At 52.6% G+C, this 16,878-nt stretch overlaps 1 protein-coding gene and 1 long non-coding RNA gene across 10 annotated transcripts in view; both read left to right on the top strand.

Moving 5' to 3' along the window:
- The first annotated feature begins 1,076 nt into the window (after positions 1-1,076).
- The window catches only part of LOC100349181 (LYR motif-containing protein 9), a 77,869-nt gene continuing 62,067 nt past the window's right edge, over positions 1,077-16,878 (top strand). Inside the window, exons 1-5 of one of the 9 annotated variants that reach the window (XM_089317465.1) lie at positions 1,080-1,226; positions 2,629-2,772; positions 2,970-3,074; positions 5,330-5,422; positions 7,091-8,250. In XM_089317465.1, coding sequence (XP_089173591.1) covers positions 1,146-1,226; positions 2,629-2,772; positions 2,970-3,074; positions 5,330-5,422; positions 7,091-7,108 — 441 coding nt within the window. In that variant the 5' untranslated portion in view covers positions 1,080-1,145 and the 3' untranslated portion in view covers positions 7,109-8,250. Of the gene's footprint in view, positions 1,227-2,628; positions 2,773-2,969; positions 3,075-5,329; positions 5,591-6,070; positions 6,249-7,090; positions 8,251-15,578; positions 15,749-16,878 lie in introns of those variants that run through there. The other 8 variants (XM_089317463.1, XM_089317460.1, XM_089317464.1 and 5 more) reach the window with 8 other exon arrangements.
- Positions 8,301-10,565, top strand: LOC149121202 (uncharacterized). Its single transcript, XR_016223873.1, has 2 exons — positions 8,301-8,432; positions 8,742-10,565. It is a non-coding gene; the product is annotated as an uncharacterized LOC149121202 (long non-coding RNA).

Raw genomic sequence — 16,878 nt, 5'->3', positions numbered from 1 at the left:
CCTCCACCTTGCAGCGTCGGCACACCAGGTTCTAGTCCCGGTCGGGGCGCCGGATTCTGTCCCGGTTGCTCCTCTTCAGTCCAGCTCTCTGCTGTGGCCCGGGAGGGCAGTAGAGGATGGCCCAAGTGCTTGGGCCCTGCACCCGTATGGGAGACCAGGAGGAAGCACCTGGCTCCTGGCTTCAGACCAGCGCAGTGCGCCGGCCGTAGCAAACATTTGAGGAGTGAACCAACGGAAGGAAGACCTTTCTCTCTGTCTCTCTCACTGTCTAACTCTGCCTGTAAAAAAAATAAAAAAATTGGAATTAAAATATGTTTATTTTGGCATAAAAATTTTTAATTTTTAAAAATTTATTTTCATTTTATTTGAAAGAGAGATCTTCTATCCACTGGTTCACTCCCCAAGTTCACTTCCTGTAGCAGCCAGGAACCTGGGACTCTGTCTCATCTCACATGTGGCTGGCAGGGATCTAAGTACTTGAGTCATCACCTACTGCCTCCCAGAATGCACATTAGCAAGAAGCTGGGTCAGAAGTGGAGTAGCTAGAACTTGAACCTGAACTCCGTCTGATACGGAATGTGGGGGTCTCCAGTGGTGACAACCACTGAATCAAATGCCTGCCCCTGGGGCAAAAAATTTGAAATCCTTGTATAGTTTTTTCATAAGATGAATTTTCCATAAATTGTTTATAGACCCCTACATACCTCAATATACTTTTTAAAAAAGAGTTATTTACTTATCTGAAAGACTGACAGAGGAAGGAGATAGAGAAAGACACACAGAGATCCTCTATCTGGTCATCTGGTTCACTGCCCAAATTCTGGGCTGGGCCAAAGCCAGGAGCCAGAAACTTCATCCTGGTTTCCCACATGGGTGGCAGGAGCCCAATCAGGTACTTGAGCTGTCCTCCGCTGCCTTTCCAGGCACATCAGCAGAAAATTGGGTTGGAAACAGAGCAGCAAGGACTCAAACCTGCACTGTGATGTGGAATGTCACCATGCTCCAGCCTGCCGTGCCACAATACCGCTCCATTTTTAAAAGAAATTTTTAAAGAGTGTTAATTGTTTATTTTTAAAGATTTATTTATTTATTTTAAAGTCGGAGTTACACAGAGAGAGGAGAGGCAGAGAGAAGTCTTCCATTCGATGGTTCACTCCCCAGATGGCCGCAACGGCTGGAGCTGCGCCAATCCGGAGCCAGGAGCTTCTTCCGGGTCTTCCATGCAGGTGCAGGGGCCCAAGGACTTGGGACATTCTACTGCTTTCCCAGGCCATAGCAGAGAGCTGGATTGGAAGAGGAGCAGCCGGGACTAGACCCTGCGCCCATATGGGATGTCGGCGCTTCAGGCCAGGGCATTAACCCACTGCGCCACAGTGCCAGCCCCTCCATTTTTTTTTTTTTTAATGGGCCCTGGAGTCAGACTGTAAGGGTTCAGATGTTTCTACCTCTGTCAGCTGTGTGATCCTGGGCAGGTTATCAGACCTCTCTGTGCCTAGTTTTCTCTGTGTACATTAATCACACATAGAGTGATAAGAACAGAATAAGTGCCCATTGTTATTCTTGTGACTAACACACAGTAAATATGAAGACCCATGCACTGGGGTCCCACATGCACCTACTCCTCGAACTCTGGTGTGCCTGCAGTTCTGCTGGGCAGCTCATTAGCATGCTGTAGGACAGGGGTGGGAACGTCCAGCCTGTGGGCTGCAGAAGGCCCCTGAGATCATGTGGTCTGGCCCTGCCAAGGCAACCACAGGAGGGACTGGAAATTCAATAAATCCACAGCAGGCTAACTACCCCCCCCTTTTTAAAAGATTTTTAAAAATTTATTTGAGGGGCAGAGTTACAGAGATAGGGAGACAGAAAGGTCTTCCATCTGCTGGTTCACTCTCCAAATGGCCATAATGGCCGGAGCCGGGCTGATCTGAAGCTAGGAGCCAGGAACTTTTTCCTGGTCTTCGGCACGGATGTGGGGGCTCAAGGGCCTGAGCCATCTTCCACTGCCTTTCCGGGCTCCTAGCAGAAAGCTGGATCAGAAGAGGAGCAGCCAGGTCCATATGGGATGCTGGCGCCTCAGGTGGAGGTTTAACTTGCTATGCCGCAGCACTGGCACCGAAAGACTAATTCTTCAGTTGATAATTTTGTATGGCCTATGAATGATGCTGTAAATATCATGGACCTGCAGATAAAAGGCTCCCCACCTTTGCTGTAGGAGGTCTGGGTGGGCCTAAGACTGTGTTTTTAATAAGGTAATGCTATAGCTGAGGGTAGCCCTGCTCATACCTATGGGCATTCCATTGCCTGTTGGTCTCTCCATGATTGCCACCAGTGCCCTTATGCCAGTTCTGCCTGCCAGTGCCACCTGCCACCCAGTCCCTGGAGTAGAGCTCCAGAAAAAAGACTCCAGAGCTGAGGTATCTCCCTCCATGCTTGCCCTTGGTCCTAGCAGGTCTGCTCTGGGCTGGGCCTCATCAGGGCTGAACACCTAGCCCCAGGCTCTGGGGCAGGTTCCACGGAGGAGGCTCCTGACGGCCACTGGACTGCATCAGACCTGCTTCTCAGAGGGCTGGGACCTGGGGCGCCGGAACTTGGTCTGATGCCTGACAAACAGTGCTCTGTTTTTTCCAGGGACAAGGGTCTTCCCAGATGGCCCCACTCCCAGGGGCAGAGCTGGTCCAGAGGCCGCTGCAGCTCTACCGATACTTGCTGCGCTGTTGCCAACAGCTGCCAACCAAGGGCATCCAGGAGCATTACAAACATGCTATCAGGCAGGTGAGAGCAGGGTACGCTGGGGCTGGGGTGAGGGCGCTTCCTCTCATGGGGGCCTCATAAGGGGTCGGAGGCCAGGGCCGAGGTATAGTGTAGACTGTAGGTGGTAGTGGGGAGGCGACGGTTTGGGAAGAGCCACAGGAAACCCTTGCTGGGCAGCCCAGCTCCTGTCTGTCACTGAAGCATCATGTATCTCCCAGCCTCTCGCTAGGGTCTGCATAAGGCAGGCAGCTCAGTGGACAAACACAACAGAGCATGGACACAACTTCCTGTGGCAGGCATCCCAGCCAGTGCCGTACAGCCTGGTGAGTAAACATCAGGGAAACCCAGCCTGCGGGCTGTCTGTCGCATCACTACCTGGCCTGTTTCCATCACAAGTGTCAGTGTCACCAAACACAAAGGAAGGCAGAGGAGCTGCTCTGGATTAAAAGGGAGTAAAGAGCTGTGACAGCTCTGGAAGCTGGATGAGAAAAACAAATCGCTGGGAAGGACATACTGGAGCAATGCATGAGGTTAGATTACAGCATTATACCCGCGTGTCATTCTGCTGGTTCTGTAAGAGAACGTCCTTGCCTGGAGGAGGTATGTGTGGAAGGGTTTCAGGGCATCAGGGCTGCGACTCACCTTTAAATGCCTCTGAAGAAAACCTTACACTTAATGATAAAAAGAGAGAAAGATAAAGCAAATGTGGCAACATGTTAACAATTGGTGATTCTGTTAGTGGATTTTTTTTTTTTAAGTTTTTTCATTTTATTTGAAAGACAGAGATAGAGATCTTCTGTCCACAGGTTCACTTTCTGAATGCCTGCAACAGCCAGGGCTGGGCCAGGCTGAGGCCAGGAGCCAAGAACTCCGTCAGGGTCTCTCACATGGGTGGTGGTGGTTACCCAGGCGCTGCAGCCATCCTGCCTCCCAGGGTGCATTAGCAGGAAGCTGGATGGGAAGCAGAGTAGCGGGGTCCTGAACCAGGTGCTCTGTTACAGCACGTGGGTTGTCCCAGGTGGCAGCTCAGGCACTGCACTGCATACCTGCTCCTGGTGGTGAATTCTTGGATTACTCTTGCAGACTTTTTATAAGCTAGAAGTCATTTCCAAATGAAGTTAAAATGAGAATTCATGGAAATATAGGGGCCGGCGCTGTGGCGTAGCAGGTATTGAAAAAAAAAAACAGAGCCAGCGCCGTGGCTCAATAGGCTAATCCTCCACCTTGCGGCGCCGGCACACCGGGTTCTAGTCCTGGTCGGGGCACCGGATTCTGTCCTGGTTGCCCCTCTTCCAGGCCAGCTCTCTGCTATGGCCAGGGAGTGCAGTGGAGGATGGCCCAGGTGCTTGGGCCCTGCACCCCATGGGAGACCAGGAAAAGCACCTGGATCCTGGCTCCTGCCATCGGATCAGCGCGGTGCGCTGGCTGCAGCGGCGGCCATTGGAGGGTGAACCAACGGCAAAGGAAGACCTTTCTCTCTCTGTCTCTCTCTCACTGCCCACTCTGCCTATCAAAAAAAAAAAAAAAAAAAAAAAAAAAAAAAAAAAAAAAAAAAAAGAAAAACAACCAGGTAGCAACAGAGGAGTGTGGGAGCCGGGAGAATGGAGCAGTTAGCTCTGTCGGGGAGTTGGAGAGGGCTTCCCACAGGTGGGTGCTGAGGTGGCTCCTACAGAGGAGCAGGAGGGGTATGGGGTTGTCAGTGACACGGAGGGAGGTTCTTATCTTTTTGGAGGTCCCTGAGCACAGCATAAATGCACCTGAATCTCCGATTGCTTCTCAGGTGAACATCTGGTCAGAAGCCAACAGCAGGGACAGGCGTTTGGCTTAGTGGTTAGGACTCCCACATCCCTGGTTTTGAGTCCCAGCTCCACCCCAATTCCAGCGTCCAGCTAATGCAGATCCTTGGAGACGACAGTGATGGCTTAAGAAGTTGGTTTCCTGTCACCCATGTGGGAGACCTGGACGGAGTTGGTGCCTTGTGGCTTCAGCCAGGTCTCATCTGGGCCAATGCAGGCTTTTGGAGAGTGGACCAGCAGATGGAAGATCTGTTTGCCTGTCTCTCAAATAAATAAAGTTAAAACAGAAAAAGCTGCCTGCAGTTCATGCTCTGGATTGGGCCTGGCTGAGTTTCCCAGAGTCACCTCCCCTCCTGTTCCCTCCCCTCCTCTGCAAGGCTGTTTCAGCTGGGCCGAGAGAAGCCCTGCTCCTCACCATTGCAGAGCCCGTGCAGCTTCCTGTGAGGAGCAAATTAGACCCAGTGGTGGAAATTTCCTCTTGGGCCCAGCGTGACTGGGGGAACTCAGGGGCCAGGCCTCCTTCTCACAACTGCCCTGCTGGCAGGGGTGTGAGCTTTGCAGTCAGAGACGGCGCAGCTCAGAAGCGGTTGCTTAGCAGCCCGCTGGGATTCCTGAGCCTCTGCCTCTCATCTCTAAGTGTGAGAGCCCTAGCTGTGCATGGAGGATTAGCAGGATGCCGAGTTGAAAGGCCAGGCAGTGTACCTGGCCCCGTGGCTCATGCTCGGCAGCTGCTGGCCCTGTGAATCTGGCCTGCTCATCTTTCTTTATGCTTTTACTGCCAGAGTTTCCGGGTTCATTCAGATGAAGACAGCCCTGAGAGAATCCAGCAGATTATTAAAAGAGCTATTGAAGATGCCGACTGGATCATGAACAAAGTAAGCGCTCGATGGCTGCTGTCTCCACTGCCAACCGGGCTGATGATGGCTGTCATCTCCATGGCCACTAGGAGTCGCCCCTACCCTGCAGTTGAGAATGGCCCGTGCCCAGGCTTTCCAGCCAGCTGCTCCCCTCAACCAGCAACTGAAAAGTGATGGTAGATCCCTTCTGGCGGCGTTTGTGTGTGTGTTACCCTTAGTCACTTAAAAAAATTATTGGACAGAAACAGAAGCGCTCCTCCCTGCTGCCTCACTCCCCAGATGCTTCCCTCTGGGGCTGAGAGAGGTGAAAACAGAGCTGGGGTCTTCATCCAGGTCTCCCACGTGGGTGAGTCATTCCTGCTGGCCCCCAGGGCGTGCATTAGCATTCGTGTTTAAAGGCAGGCTTCTGCCAGAGCTGCTGAATGGGCTCAGCTGAGGCAGCAGGGAGAAGGAAGAGAGCAGTAGTGCTCAGCGATAGCTTTGTGTCTTGGGGGAGTGAGCTCCCTGTCTGTTGGAGTGGCCACACTAAAGCAAGAGTACTGGGGAAGCATTCAGAGATCTGTTTTGGGGGTCGGTGCTGTGGCGTAGCGGTAAAGCCACCGACTTCAGTGTTGGCATCCCTTGTGGGAGCTTGTTTGAGTCTCGGCTGCTCCGCTTCCAATCCAGCTCTCTGGATCCATGATCTGGGAAAGCGAAAGATGGCCCAAGTGTGTTTGGGCCCCAGCACCTGTGTGGGAGACCCGGAAGAAGCCCTTCGCTCCTGCCTTCGGATTGCCCCAACTCTAACAGTTGCAGCCATTTGGGGGGTGAACCAATGGATGGAAGACCCTCCCTCTCTGCCTCTGCCTCTCTGTAACTCTGCCTTTCAAATGAATAAATATATCTTTAAAAAAACCAGGATATGTTTTGATGGAGGAAGGGAGTGAGTCAGGAATGCAGCTGACTTCTTGGTCCATGGATTCAGTGCTAGAGTGACCCAGGGAGCTGGAGGGTGCCCCTTCCCTGTGCTTCTAAGTCAAGAGTCTCTAGGGATATGGCCTAGGATCCATTTTTAAAACTCACTGACTGAACTCAGCTGGCTTCTGAGGGTCCTTTTCTACCTGAGATTTTTTTTTTCCCAAAAAATAAGGCTTAGAGAGAAGGGTACATGACCACACTTTTCAGTTCTGATATACCCAGTTTATTATCCTCCCTCCCCAGCCCCTCAGCTTCGTTGTCTATTAAAGACGTCTAGGCTGGCACCACGGCTCACTAGGCTAATCCTCCACCTTGCAGCGTCGGCACACCAGGTTCTAGTCCCGGTCGGGGCGCCGGATTCTGTCCCGGTTGCTCCTCTTCAGTCCAGCTCTCTGCTGTGGCCAGGGAGTACAGTGGAGGATGGTCCGAGTACTTGGGCCCTGCACCCCATGGGAGACCAGGATAAGTACCTGGCTCCTGCCATCGGATCAGGCGGCCATTGGAGGGTGAACCAACGGCAAAAGGAAAACCTTTCTCTGTCTCTCTCTCTCACTGTCCACTCTGCCTGTCAAAAAAAAAAAAAAAAAAAAAAAAAAAAGAGGTCTAGTGCCTCCTGGCTGGGTCTCACCACCTCCAGGACGCCCTGCAGGAGCCAGGCAAGGCCTCGACTGTGCAGTGCTCCCTCCCCGGCTGGCTTGCCTCACCACCTTCTCCTCTCTCTTCTTGCAGTATAAAAAGCAAAACTGAGAACCCGGGGCCCTGCAAGGAAAGCTGTCGCAAAGCCACTTGAAACTGAGAGACCTCTCTTCTCCTGGAACCAATCAGCAGCCACCATTCTGGAACATTCACCAGCCTGGTTGGCTGGGAGAACCAGAAAGCAGGTGTGACACACTGCCAGTGCCCCAGGCTCTCCGGCGCAGTCATGTTGCCAGCATCCTTTATGTTTGCCATCCCGGCTGCTCATGATGCGAGGTTTGGGGAGAACGTGGTTTTCTTCTGTTTCTTCTGTGTGTTCTTCATTTTTGTCTTCCTGCTCTTCTACTTTGCTCTGAAAGTGATTCATTTGTTCTGGCGGTCACTCTACCTTTCTTGGAGTCCCAGAGCAGACATCCCCTTGCATAGCCGCCCACGCAGTGGGAACAGGATGGGTGTCAGAACCAGACAGATCTGGATTTGAATCCCAGCTCCGTGGCTTTTCATGTGGCCTATCATGTGGCCTTCCAGCTCTGTTTCCTGCCTGCCTTGTGGGAATGAGGGCAGATGAAGCTGAAGTGCCTCACCAGGGGTATGGCCCCCAGTGGTGCCGGTGATGTCCCCTCCCAGGAAGCTGTCCCAGCCGCTCCCTCCTCTGCTGCCCTGGCGCCCTGCATACCTCCACTGTAGCTTGTCCTGTTCCTGCCTGTGGTCCCTGAGCCCTCGCAGGTGTGCCCTACCCAGAAGTCCACCTCGTACTGGCTGACCATGCCCAAAGAAGTGGGGGCTCTGGCCTTCGCCTTCAGGAGTGTGCAGGGTCTGTGATGGGGTGAGGTGTGCACACTGTGCGTAGCACGAGAGGGCAGCAGAGCAGCTACAGTGCACCTTGGTGTGGCCGGGCTTCGCAGAAACCTGCAGTCTACCTTCAGTGGCTCTTCTCTGTTAGGCCACCATCGTGGATAGATGGAAGCTGGGAGGAGAGGAGGGCAGTCCAGGGAGAACCAGCCAGAGTGTGTGGAGCAGCTGGAGGATGCAGACTGAAGCTACCCAGGGACGTGGGTGTTCCCAGGGCGCTCTGCTGCAGGGAGGAGCTTGCGTATGTTTGTGTCCTTGCAATTTTGTGACTTCAGGGGACTCAAATATAATTATGTGTATGTGACTAAGAACTAATGAAGTAAATGTATCTATTTGTGAAAGCTCTTGCCTCCTCTTGACTGATATGTTCATTCATTCATTACCTACGCAGATGTTCCCCTCCTGTGTGCCACCATCGCAGGTGCCAAGGGCTCTGAGGCACGGCAGGCTTGAGCTGCCCATGTGGGATCCTTCCTCAGAGATGACCTGGTGCTGGTCCCGCAGCTAGACAAGAGCCGATGAGGTCAGCGTCCCCCTGCAGGGTGAGGGCAAGCTGAAGGGGCTGTAGGTCAGGCACAAGCTGAGCCCATCCCCCACCCCAGTCCTTGCCATTCAGCCCCTCAGAAACCAGGGTTAGTAGAGTCACTGTATGATCACAGAAGTGGGCTTGGTTGCATCCGGGTCCTTTCACCAGAAGCAGAGAAGTGAGTGAGGGTGGTTAGGGCTTAGAAGAGAACTGGTGTCCTTTGCTCTGGTCTGGCCTCTGGGGCTGGTTCCCTGACCTTCAACTCACTGCTACATCTTTTTTTTTTTTTTTTTTTTTTTTTGACAGGCAGAGTGGACAGTGAGAGAGAGAGAGACAGGTCTTCCTTTACCGTTGGTTCACCCTCCAATGGCCACCGCGGCCGGTGCACTGCGGCTGGCGCACCACGCTGATCCGAAGCCAGGAGCCAGTTGCTTCTCCTGGTCTCTCATGGGGTGCAGACCCAAGCACTTGGGCCATCCTCCGCTGCACTCCCTGGCCACAGCAGAGAGCTGGCCTGGAAGAGGGGCAACCGGGACAGAACCCGGCACCCCGACCAGGACTAGAACCCTCTGTGCCAGCACCACAAGGCGGAGGATTAGCCTATTGAACCACGGTGCCGGCCATCACTGCTACATCTTGATCCAGGTGTGCTGGCTCACCCGGCCATTAGACAGTGGGTGCTCAGCTCTGGCATGGGGCTGGCCTGCCAGGGAACCGACGAGGGTCACGCTGCTTCACTGTGTGTTGACTGCTCTTCTCCAGCCCCTGTGATGCTAGAGAGGGTGGTGAGCATGCCAGGTTGGGGTGTGCACCAGGGAGTGCAGGAGGGGCCCCCAGGCAGGAGAGGCAGGATGCTGGGGGTCTGCCCTCAGACTCCCACCCCTACCAGCCTTGCAGTGCGTCATGGGGGCTGAGCGGGTCCTAAATGCACCCAGTAGAGTTTCCAGAGTTGCCTCCAGGCAGATGGAAGAAGGGGCCTGGCAGGGTGGCCTGCTAGAAAAGGCTCTGGGGCCAGACAGACCTGAATGCAATCCCAGCCCTGTCACTCTGCGGGTTTGTTGACCTGTCAATCTCCCTCTTCTCTTGGGCACAGGCTCAGCGTCCCATGGGGTGGGAAGACTAAGGCAAGACCCCCAGGCAGGCCGCCAGTTTTCAGTTCACCTGGCTGCTGCCTTTTTCTTTAGGTGGGCTGGTCCCTCCTCTCCTGGTGTGTGCTGTGCAGGCACGGTGCCAGCAGGAAAGCGTTTGGTGTCTGTTGTCCCCACCTGGGGTCGTGCTTACTGCCGCTCACATGGCCCTCCTGTGGCACAGTTGCGTTGTGAAGTTTCTCTGTCTGGCTGTGCAGCACAAGGCAGCTGTTGTTAAGAGACGCTCAGGCCTCCCTTGAGAAAGCCCGCCATCTCAACATCTGCACAATGTTGAGCCTTGGGTCCATTACCAGCTCATGCTCCCCAAGATGAAGCCTGTTCTGCCCCCAACAGTGTCATCTCCGCCCCTGGAAAGGCATAGTGACAGAATGAGAAGAGGGACAGAGAGAAATCTTCCATCCGCTGGTTCACCCTCCAAGTGCCTGCAACAACCAGAGCTGGGCCAGGCTGCAGCCAGAAGCCTGGAGCTCCATCTGGGTCTCCGACATGAGTGGCAGGGGCCCACAGACTAGGACCATCATCTGCTCCCTTCCCGGTGCATTAGCAGAGGGCTGGAAAGGAAGTGGCGCAGCCAGGACTCAGATTGGGATGTCAGTAGCAAGTAGTTGCTTAACCCACTGTATCACCACACTGGCCCCGCCCCCTCCAGTCCTAATTGAGCACTTACTATCTATGTGGCTATCTGTGTGGCCTTTCCTCTAGGCAGGAAGGAACTCAGAGTTGAAGGGGAAGGGAAGTGTGGATAGCCATCAGGCAGGATGTCATCACAGCACAGGTTGACCTTTTTCCTCCTGGTATTGCTTTTTCTGGAGGTTTTCATTCTCCCTATCTCTAGTTGGAGACTCAGATAAGCGTCAACTTTTTCTGACCAATCCTAGGTTAAACCCAAAGCTATGGTTACCTTTAGGAAACAAAACAGTCTTGGTACATTAAGTGAGATGTATGGTTCTGGATGAAAATAAAATTTCTGAACTTGTCCTGAGTTCAAGCTTCTCCCTCTTTCTTGCTGGGATCTGCAGCAGATTGCCAGTGGGGCGGGGCGGGGGGCACAGGTGAACTTAGCTAGCTTACACGTGGGGATGGTGGAGGAGGGCGTTGCAGGCAGGGGCTCCTGCTTCAAAGGGGTGAACTAGCCCCTCTTGTTCAGGGCCTCCCATGCTGTTGAGTAGGGCTGCGACCCTGCGGCAGGTGTAGAGAATGGGGCGGGAGTGGAGAAGGTGAGGCTGGGACAGGCCACGAGGACCAGGTCATGGGGAGTCCTGCAGGCCTTGCCAAGAAATTTGGACCTCCTTCAGTGGGTGACTCTGTAATGTTCTCCTGTGTCACCATCTGCCTCCGGAGAGGGAATCTTTGGGTCAGGAAGCACACAGGGCTCCTGCTGAAGCTTCTGGGCCAGCTCTGCATGTGCTGCCTAGGCAGTGAGCTGCAGTATTTGCCAAGCCAAAAAGAATGACAATCTCAGGCCTGCTGGGATGTTTCTCTTTTGTTTACTTACCTAATTTAATTTATCTTTTCTTGCTTTCTAGTAGTGGGGGAGTCTGGAAGAGAAGGATTCCTTCCTTCCTTCCTTCCTGCCTGCCTGCCTGCCTTTTTTCCTTCCTGCCTTCCTTCCTTCCCTCTCTCCATCTCTCCCTCCCTCCCTCCATCTTTCCTTCTTTCCTTCATTTACTTGACAGGCAAGAGTTACAGACAGACAAAGGGAGAGACAGAGAGAAAGGTCTTCATCCACTGGTTCACTCCCCAAATGGCTGCAACAGCCTAATCCAAAGCCAGGAGCCAGGAACTTTTTCTGGGTCTCCCATGCTGGTGCAAGGGTCCAAGCACTTGGGCCATCTTCTATGGCTTTCCCAGACCATTGCAGAGAGCTGAATCAGAAATGGAACAGCCACCGGAACTCAAACTGGTACCCATATGGGATACTGGTACTACAGGCAGCGGCTTTACCCTCTATGCCACAGTGCCAGCCCAATTAAGCATTCTTTCTTGGCTAAGCCTGGTTATCACCAAGGCTTGGGTGCTTATTTCTAGGAGACAGCTCTTACCTCTGCGAACAACTCCAGGCACAGGCACAGGCACAGGCACAGGCACCTCCCACACACTTCCGGTAGCATGTTGGTCTTGATGCAGAGAGGTAGGATTTCCCCCGAAGCCAAGGTTACCAGGAGCTGACTCCAGAGCCCTCCCAGCCTCCTGAAGTAGGGTATGGGGATTAGCACGAGGTCCATCGCAAACAGCCATCCTGTGTACAGTGATGGGATCAATGGGAAGAGTGGCTGGGGGATCCGAGGCTTGAGCTGCTAGCGAGACTGACAGGGTCTGGAGGAGATGGGCTGTGGGAGCGTCTGAGTCGGGAGCTAGGTGGCCGGTGTGATTGACGGAACACCATCTTTTGTTGAAACGGTGAATGACAGACTGGATCACTGGACTTAGTTATTTGGTAGACATTTTCTCAAAAACGAAGGGAGCCTGACATTTCCAGGAGGGCTGACAGGACTCTCGTTGTCAGTGACAAACATGGAGCTATCTGTCACAGCCAGTAAGTTCCTGATACGGTGCTGGTTTCCGTGTTCACCTGGAAGAAACTCCCATTTGTGGAGTTTTGGTATAGTATCACAAATATCTAAAACATCATTTAAAAATGCCTCTGTTTTCCAAATGGCTTAAGTGCATGAGCCTGGATTTTCTTCATACACGAGGGTACTTGAGAAAGCTAATGGAAAAGTGTTATTAGAAGAAAATTTTGCTTGGAGATGAAAATTTTGAGGTCTATGCATCTTTTTTCAATAGAATATTTATTTAATCTACCTGAAAGGCAGAGAGATGGAGACTGACACTGCCCATCTGCTGGTTTACTGCCCAAAGGCCTGCAGTAGCTGGGGCTGGGATTCAGTCCAGGTCCCCTCCATGGGTGACAAGAACCAAACTTCTGGAGCCATCACCAGCTGCCTCCCACGGTGTGCATTAGGAAGCTAGAAGTGAGACTGGAGCCGGGACTCAAACCTAAAAAGGGGTGTAGCCCTCCCAAGTGGCGTTTTTACCACTGTGTCCAATGCCCACCCGCATCTTTCTTCATAATACCCATTTTTTGTGAACTTTTTGAAGACCCCTTGTATTTCAGCTCAAACAACATACAGCCACAGGCGCGCCATCTTAAAGAGGTTGACAAAAATGGAAAGGAATGCTACTCTTCTCCCTAGATTTTTTAAATAAAATAATTGTGGTTCATAAACTGTATTAATATGGGGGCTGGCACTGGCCTAATGGTTAAGACACCAACTAGAATGACTGTGTTCCACATCTGAGTACATGGGTTCAATTCCCTGCCCTGGCTCCCAACTCCAGCTTTCTGCTAATGCACACCTGGGAGGCAGCAGGTGTGCTGCCTGGTGGCCCTGGTGGCTCAAGTAAATGGGTTTCTGCCATCCATGTGGGAGATCTGCACCGTGTTCCTGGCTCCCGTCTTCGGTCTTGGCCCAGTCCTGACCAGGTGGACACTGGGGAGTGAACCAGTGGATGAGAGCGTGTTTCTCTCTCTCTTTCTGTGTGTGTGTGTGACTCTTCCACCTCCAATGTTAATACGTAGTAGGCTTATTTTTAATTTACAGTAAGTTAATATATTTTTAGTTTTCGGTTTTAATTTCTAAAATGATATCAATATATAACACATATAAGCAAAACCTCCCTGGGGTCCTCAGGGATTATTCACGAGTATAAAGAAGCCTGAGGCTAACAAGTTTGAAAACGGTTGTTCGGCAGCATGGTTTGCTCAGGTCTTCTCTCTACATTTAGGATCTTAATTTGAATCTCAGTTACATCTTGTCCCATCGATGGTGTCCCTAGAGGCGCGCTTGTCGGAAACCTTTGGAAGGTGGCTCTGTCATCTGGGACGTAAATGAGCCTCCGTCCGTAGCGTCACTTCCTCTGTCGTGCTGTCCAGTCATTCATGAGTGCCTTATCTGTGTGGAAATTCTGTCTCTCTCTCCATCCCGGCCGGGTGACGGGTGGTTTCAGTTGTTCTCCTTATTCATCTCTATGGCTTCTGGAAATATGTGGACTCGGTTTTAGGCAGCTGTGGTTGCCCACAGGAATCTGGGGTCTCTTTATGCCTCAGATGAATAAAAGTATTGCTTCTAAAAACTGCTCTCTGTGTATGGATTTTGGCTCCCAGGTACGCAGATGCGTGCACACCTGTAACGTTTGCTGCTGACGAGTCGGGACAAGAAATGGTAGCCGGCGCCGTGGCTCAATAGGCTAATCCTCCACCTTGCGGCGCCGGCACACCGGGTTCTAGTCCCGGTTGGGGTGCCGGATTCTGTCCCGGTTGCCCCTCTTCCAGGCCAGCTCTCTGCTATGGCCAGGGAGTGCAGTGGAGGATGGCCCAGGTGCTTGGGCCCTGCACCCCATGGGAGACCAGGAAAAGCACCTGGCTCCTGGCTCCTGCCATCGGATCAGCACGGTGCGCCGGCTGCAGCGGCGGCCATTGGAGGGTGAACCAACGGCAAAAGGAAGACCTTTCTCTCCCTGTCTCTCTCTCTCACTGTCCACTCTGCCTGTCAAAAAAAAAAAAAAAAAAAAAAAAAAAAGAAATGGTGACTCACTTTGGAAACCTGCTTTTTTCTGACATTGTGCCCTTTCTGTTTACATCTTCAGACTCTTGAGTTGGAGAGGAATTGTCCAGGGCCAGTCCAGCTTCTGCCTCCAGGCCTGGGAGCGGAGGAATGTTCTCATCCTTCTCTTGCACCGTGTGCATTTCATGCTCGCCGTGGCCCATGCCTGTCTTTCTTCCTTTCCTTTGCACTGTTGGCTATGGTAGAAACCAGTGTGTCTCAGGACCGCAGCTCACAGAACAGCGGAGAGCACAGGGAGGAGAGGAAAACGTCTCAGCCCTCACAGTCAAGCACAAGCTCCGCCAAGCGAGGGAGCCATTCCTAGCGTCCCAGGTTGTCTCAAGCATTTGTCTAGCATTACTCGCCTCCTTGCTCGTTTATTTGATTATTTCTTAAAATGTATTTATTTATTTGAAAGGCAGAGCTAGAGAGAGAGAGAGAGCGAGCGAGCGTGAGCGAACAATCTTCCATTCACTGATTCTTTCCCCCCAGATGGCCGTAACAGCCAGGGCTGGTCCGGGCTGACCAGGACCAGGAATCCCATGGGTGCAGGGGTCCAAGCACTTGGACCATCTTTCGCTGGTTTTCCAGGATGCATTAGCAGGGAGCTGGATTGGAAGCAGAGCAACCAGGACTCCAACCTATTGCAGCACAACGCCAGCTCCTTCCTTCATAATTTAACGCCCACCACCAAAGCAAGCCCTCCACATCTCCGGCACTCAGTTCTTGCTTTTCTGTCCGCCAAGAGCACTTCTGTCGTTTGTCCAAGAACACACGTGTCCCAGTTTGCGCCCTTTCTGGAAGCTGAAGGCTGCTCTTGCAGAGGTGATAGCAGGTGACGGCACCCTACCCACACCAAGTTATATTTTACATTTTCGTCTCCTGTCAGAATTCCCAGAGATCTAAAATGGGAAATGCAGTGACCTTGGCTTAGAAGTAGTTTCTCTGGGCATTGTAGCTGGAGGACCCTAAGCTGGTCACTTACGTCTCAGCAGCCTCACCCTGCTGCTACTCAATGTCCCTTGCAAACCTGATCACGTTGTACATGTTCCGGGTGTGATGCAGCGTGGGTAGCACTGGGTTGAAGGACAAGATTTCCCTGCGTGGTCTGCTCTCAGTGAAGGCACAGGAATCTCTCACATGCGGTCCCCGCGGCCTGAAAAAGAGGAGCAATATTATCGTGGGCGGACCTGAGCTGTGAGACCTTCAGAAACCTCCTTAGCCTTGCTAAGCCTCAGTTGTCTGTAAAATAGAGATGATAGTAACTCCGCAGCAACAGTAACTCTCTCCGGGACAGGCATTTGCTGCAGCAGTGACGATGTCTCTGGAGACGTCTGCATCCGTATCAGAGTGTTTGGATTTGAGTCCCGCTGTGCTCTCAATTCCAGCTTCCTGCGAATGCACACCCTGGGAGGCAGCAGAAGATGGTTCAAGTACGTGGGTCGAAGACCTGGATGGACTCCTGGCTCTTGGCTTCAGTCTGGCTTAGCTCTTGCAGGTATTTGGGGAAGTGAACCAGCGCTCTACTTTTCAAATAAAATAAATAAATGGGAAAAAATAGTAGCTGTCTCCCAGGGTAGCCGTATGGACCCCGGGGGACGCTGATGGTTGCAGCTCAGTAAGAGCAGCTGCTAGCTTGTTAATCACACACTCTCCCTGCACTGGGTTGTCAGAGGCGAGTCTGGGCCTGCGGCCTGGCTGCTCCCGTGCTTGATTTCACTGATGATAGAGACTGAGTTCGTTCGAACATCTCCCTAAAAACAACCATCACAGCTCAGAAAAGGAATCTGAGGGGCTTGAAAAGGAGGCAGAGCTTTGTGTCACATGTGGAGCTGTCAGTGCACCTGAGTGGGGCACCCAGGGGTTCCATGGTGTGGAGTCCCTTAGGCTTCTTGGAGGCCTGGACACTGTTCAAACAGATCTTCTGCCGGCACCACGGCTCACTAGGCTAATCCTCTGCCTTGTGGCGCCGGCACACCAGGTTCTAGTCCCGGTCGGGGCGCCGGATTCTGTCCCGGTTGCCCCTCTTTCAGTCCAGCTCTCTGCTGTGGCCAGGGAGTGCAGTGGAGGATGGCCCAAGTGCTTGGGCCCTGCACCCCATGGGAGACCAGGAGAAGCACCTGGCTCCTGGCTTCGGATCAGCGCGGTGCACTGGATGCAGTGCGCTGGATACAGTGTGCCGGCCGCGGCGGCCATTGGAGGGTGAACCAATGGCAAAAGGAAGACCTTTCTCTCTCTCTCTCACTGTCCACTCTGCCTGTCAAAAAAAAAAAAAAAAAAAAAAAAAAAAAGAAAAGAAAAGAAAAAGAAAAAAAAAGAAAAAAACAGATCTTGCCCTGCACCGAGCTGCTGGGGAAGGAATAGGGCCCGAGCTGCCTCACAAGAACTGGGGGCCTTGTTGCCTGGTGTTCCCGTGGTCTGTTTCTGGATAACAGGTTGCCTGAAAATTTAGTGGCCCCAGACAGCAGTGGTTTATTATGTCTCAGATTCTATGTGTCAGAAAATTCACGCAGGGCTCGGCTGCAATGGCTGTTGTGTTCCACGTGGCGGCAGCTGAATCTCTCAGTCTGCAGCATTCAGGTGGCGACTGGGCTGGAAGGTTCTAGAAGACTTTGCTTACTTCTGTGGCACCTTGACCTTCCTCTAAGTGGCTTCAGTCCACTTGTGGTCTCTCATTCAGAAGTTTGG

The sequence above is a fragment of the Oryctolagus cuniculus genome, chromosome 17, assembly GCF_051225735.1.
Source record: "Oryctolagus cuniculus isolate XC-2025 breed Fujian yellow rabbit chromosome 17, ASM5122573v1, whole genome shotgun sequence".
Classification (NCBI taxonomy): Eukaryota; Metazoa; Chordata; class Mammalia; order Lagomorpha; family Leporidae; genus Oryctolagus; species Oryctolagus cuniculus.
This window is presented reverse-complemented; position numbering and strand designations above follow the sequence as displayed.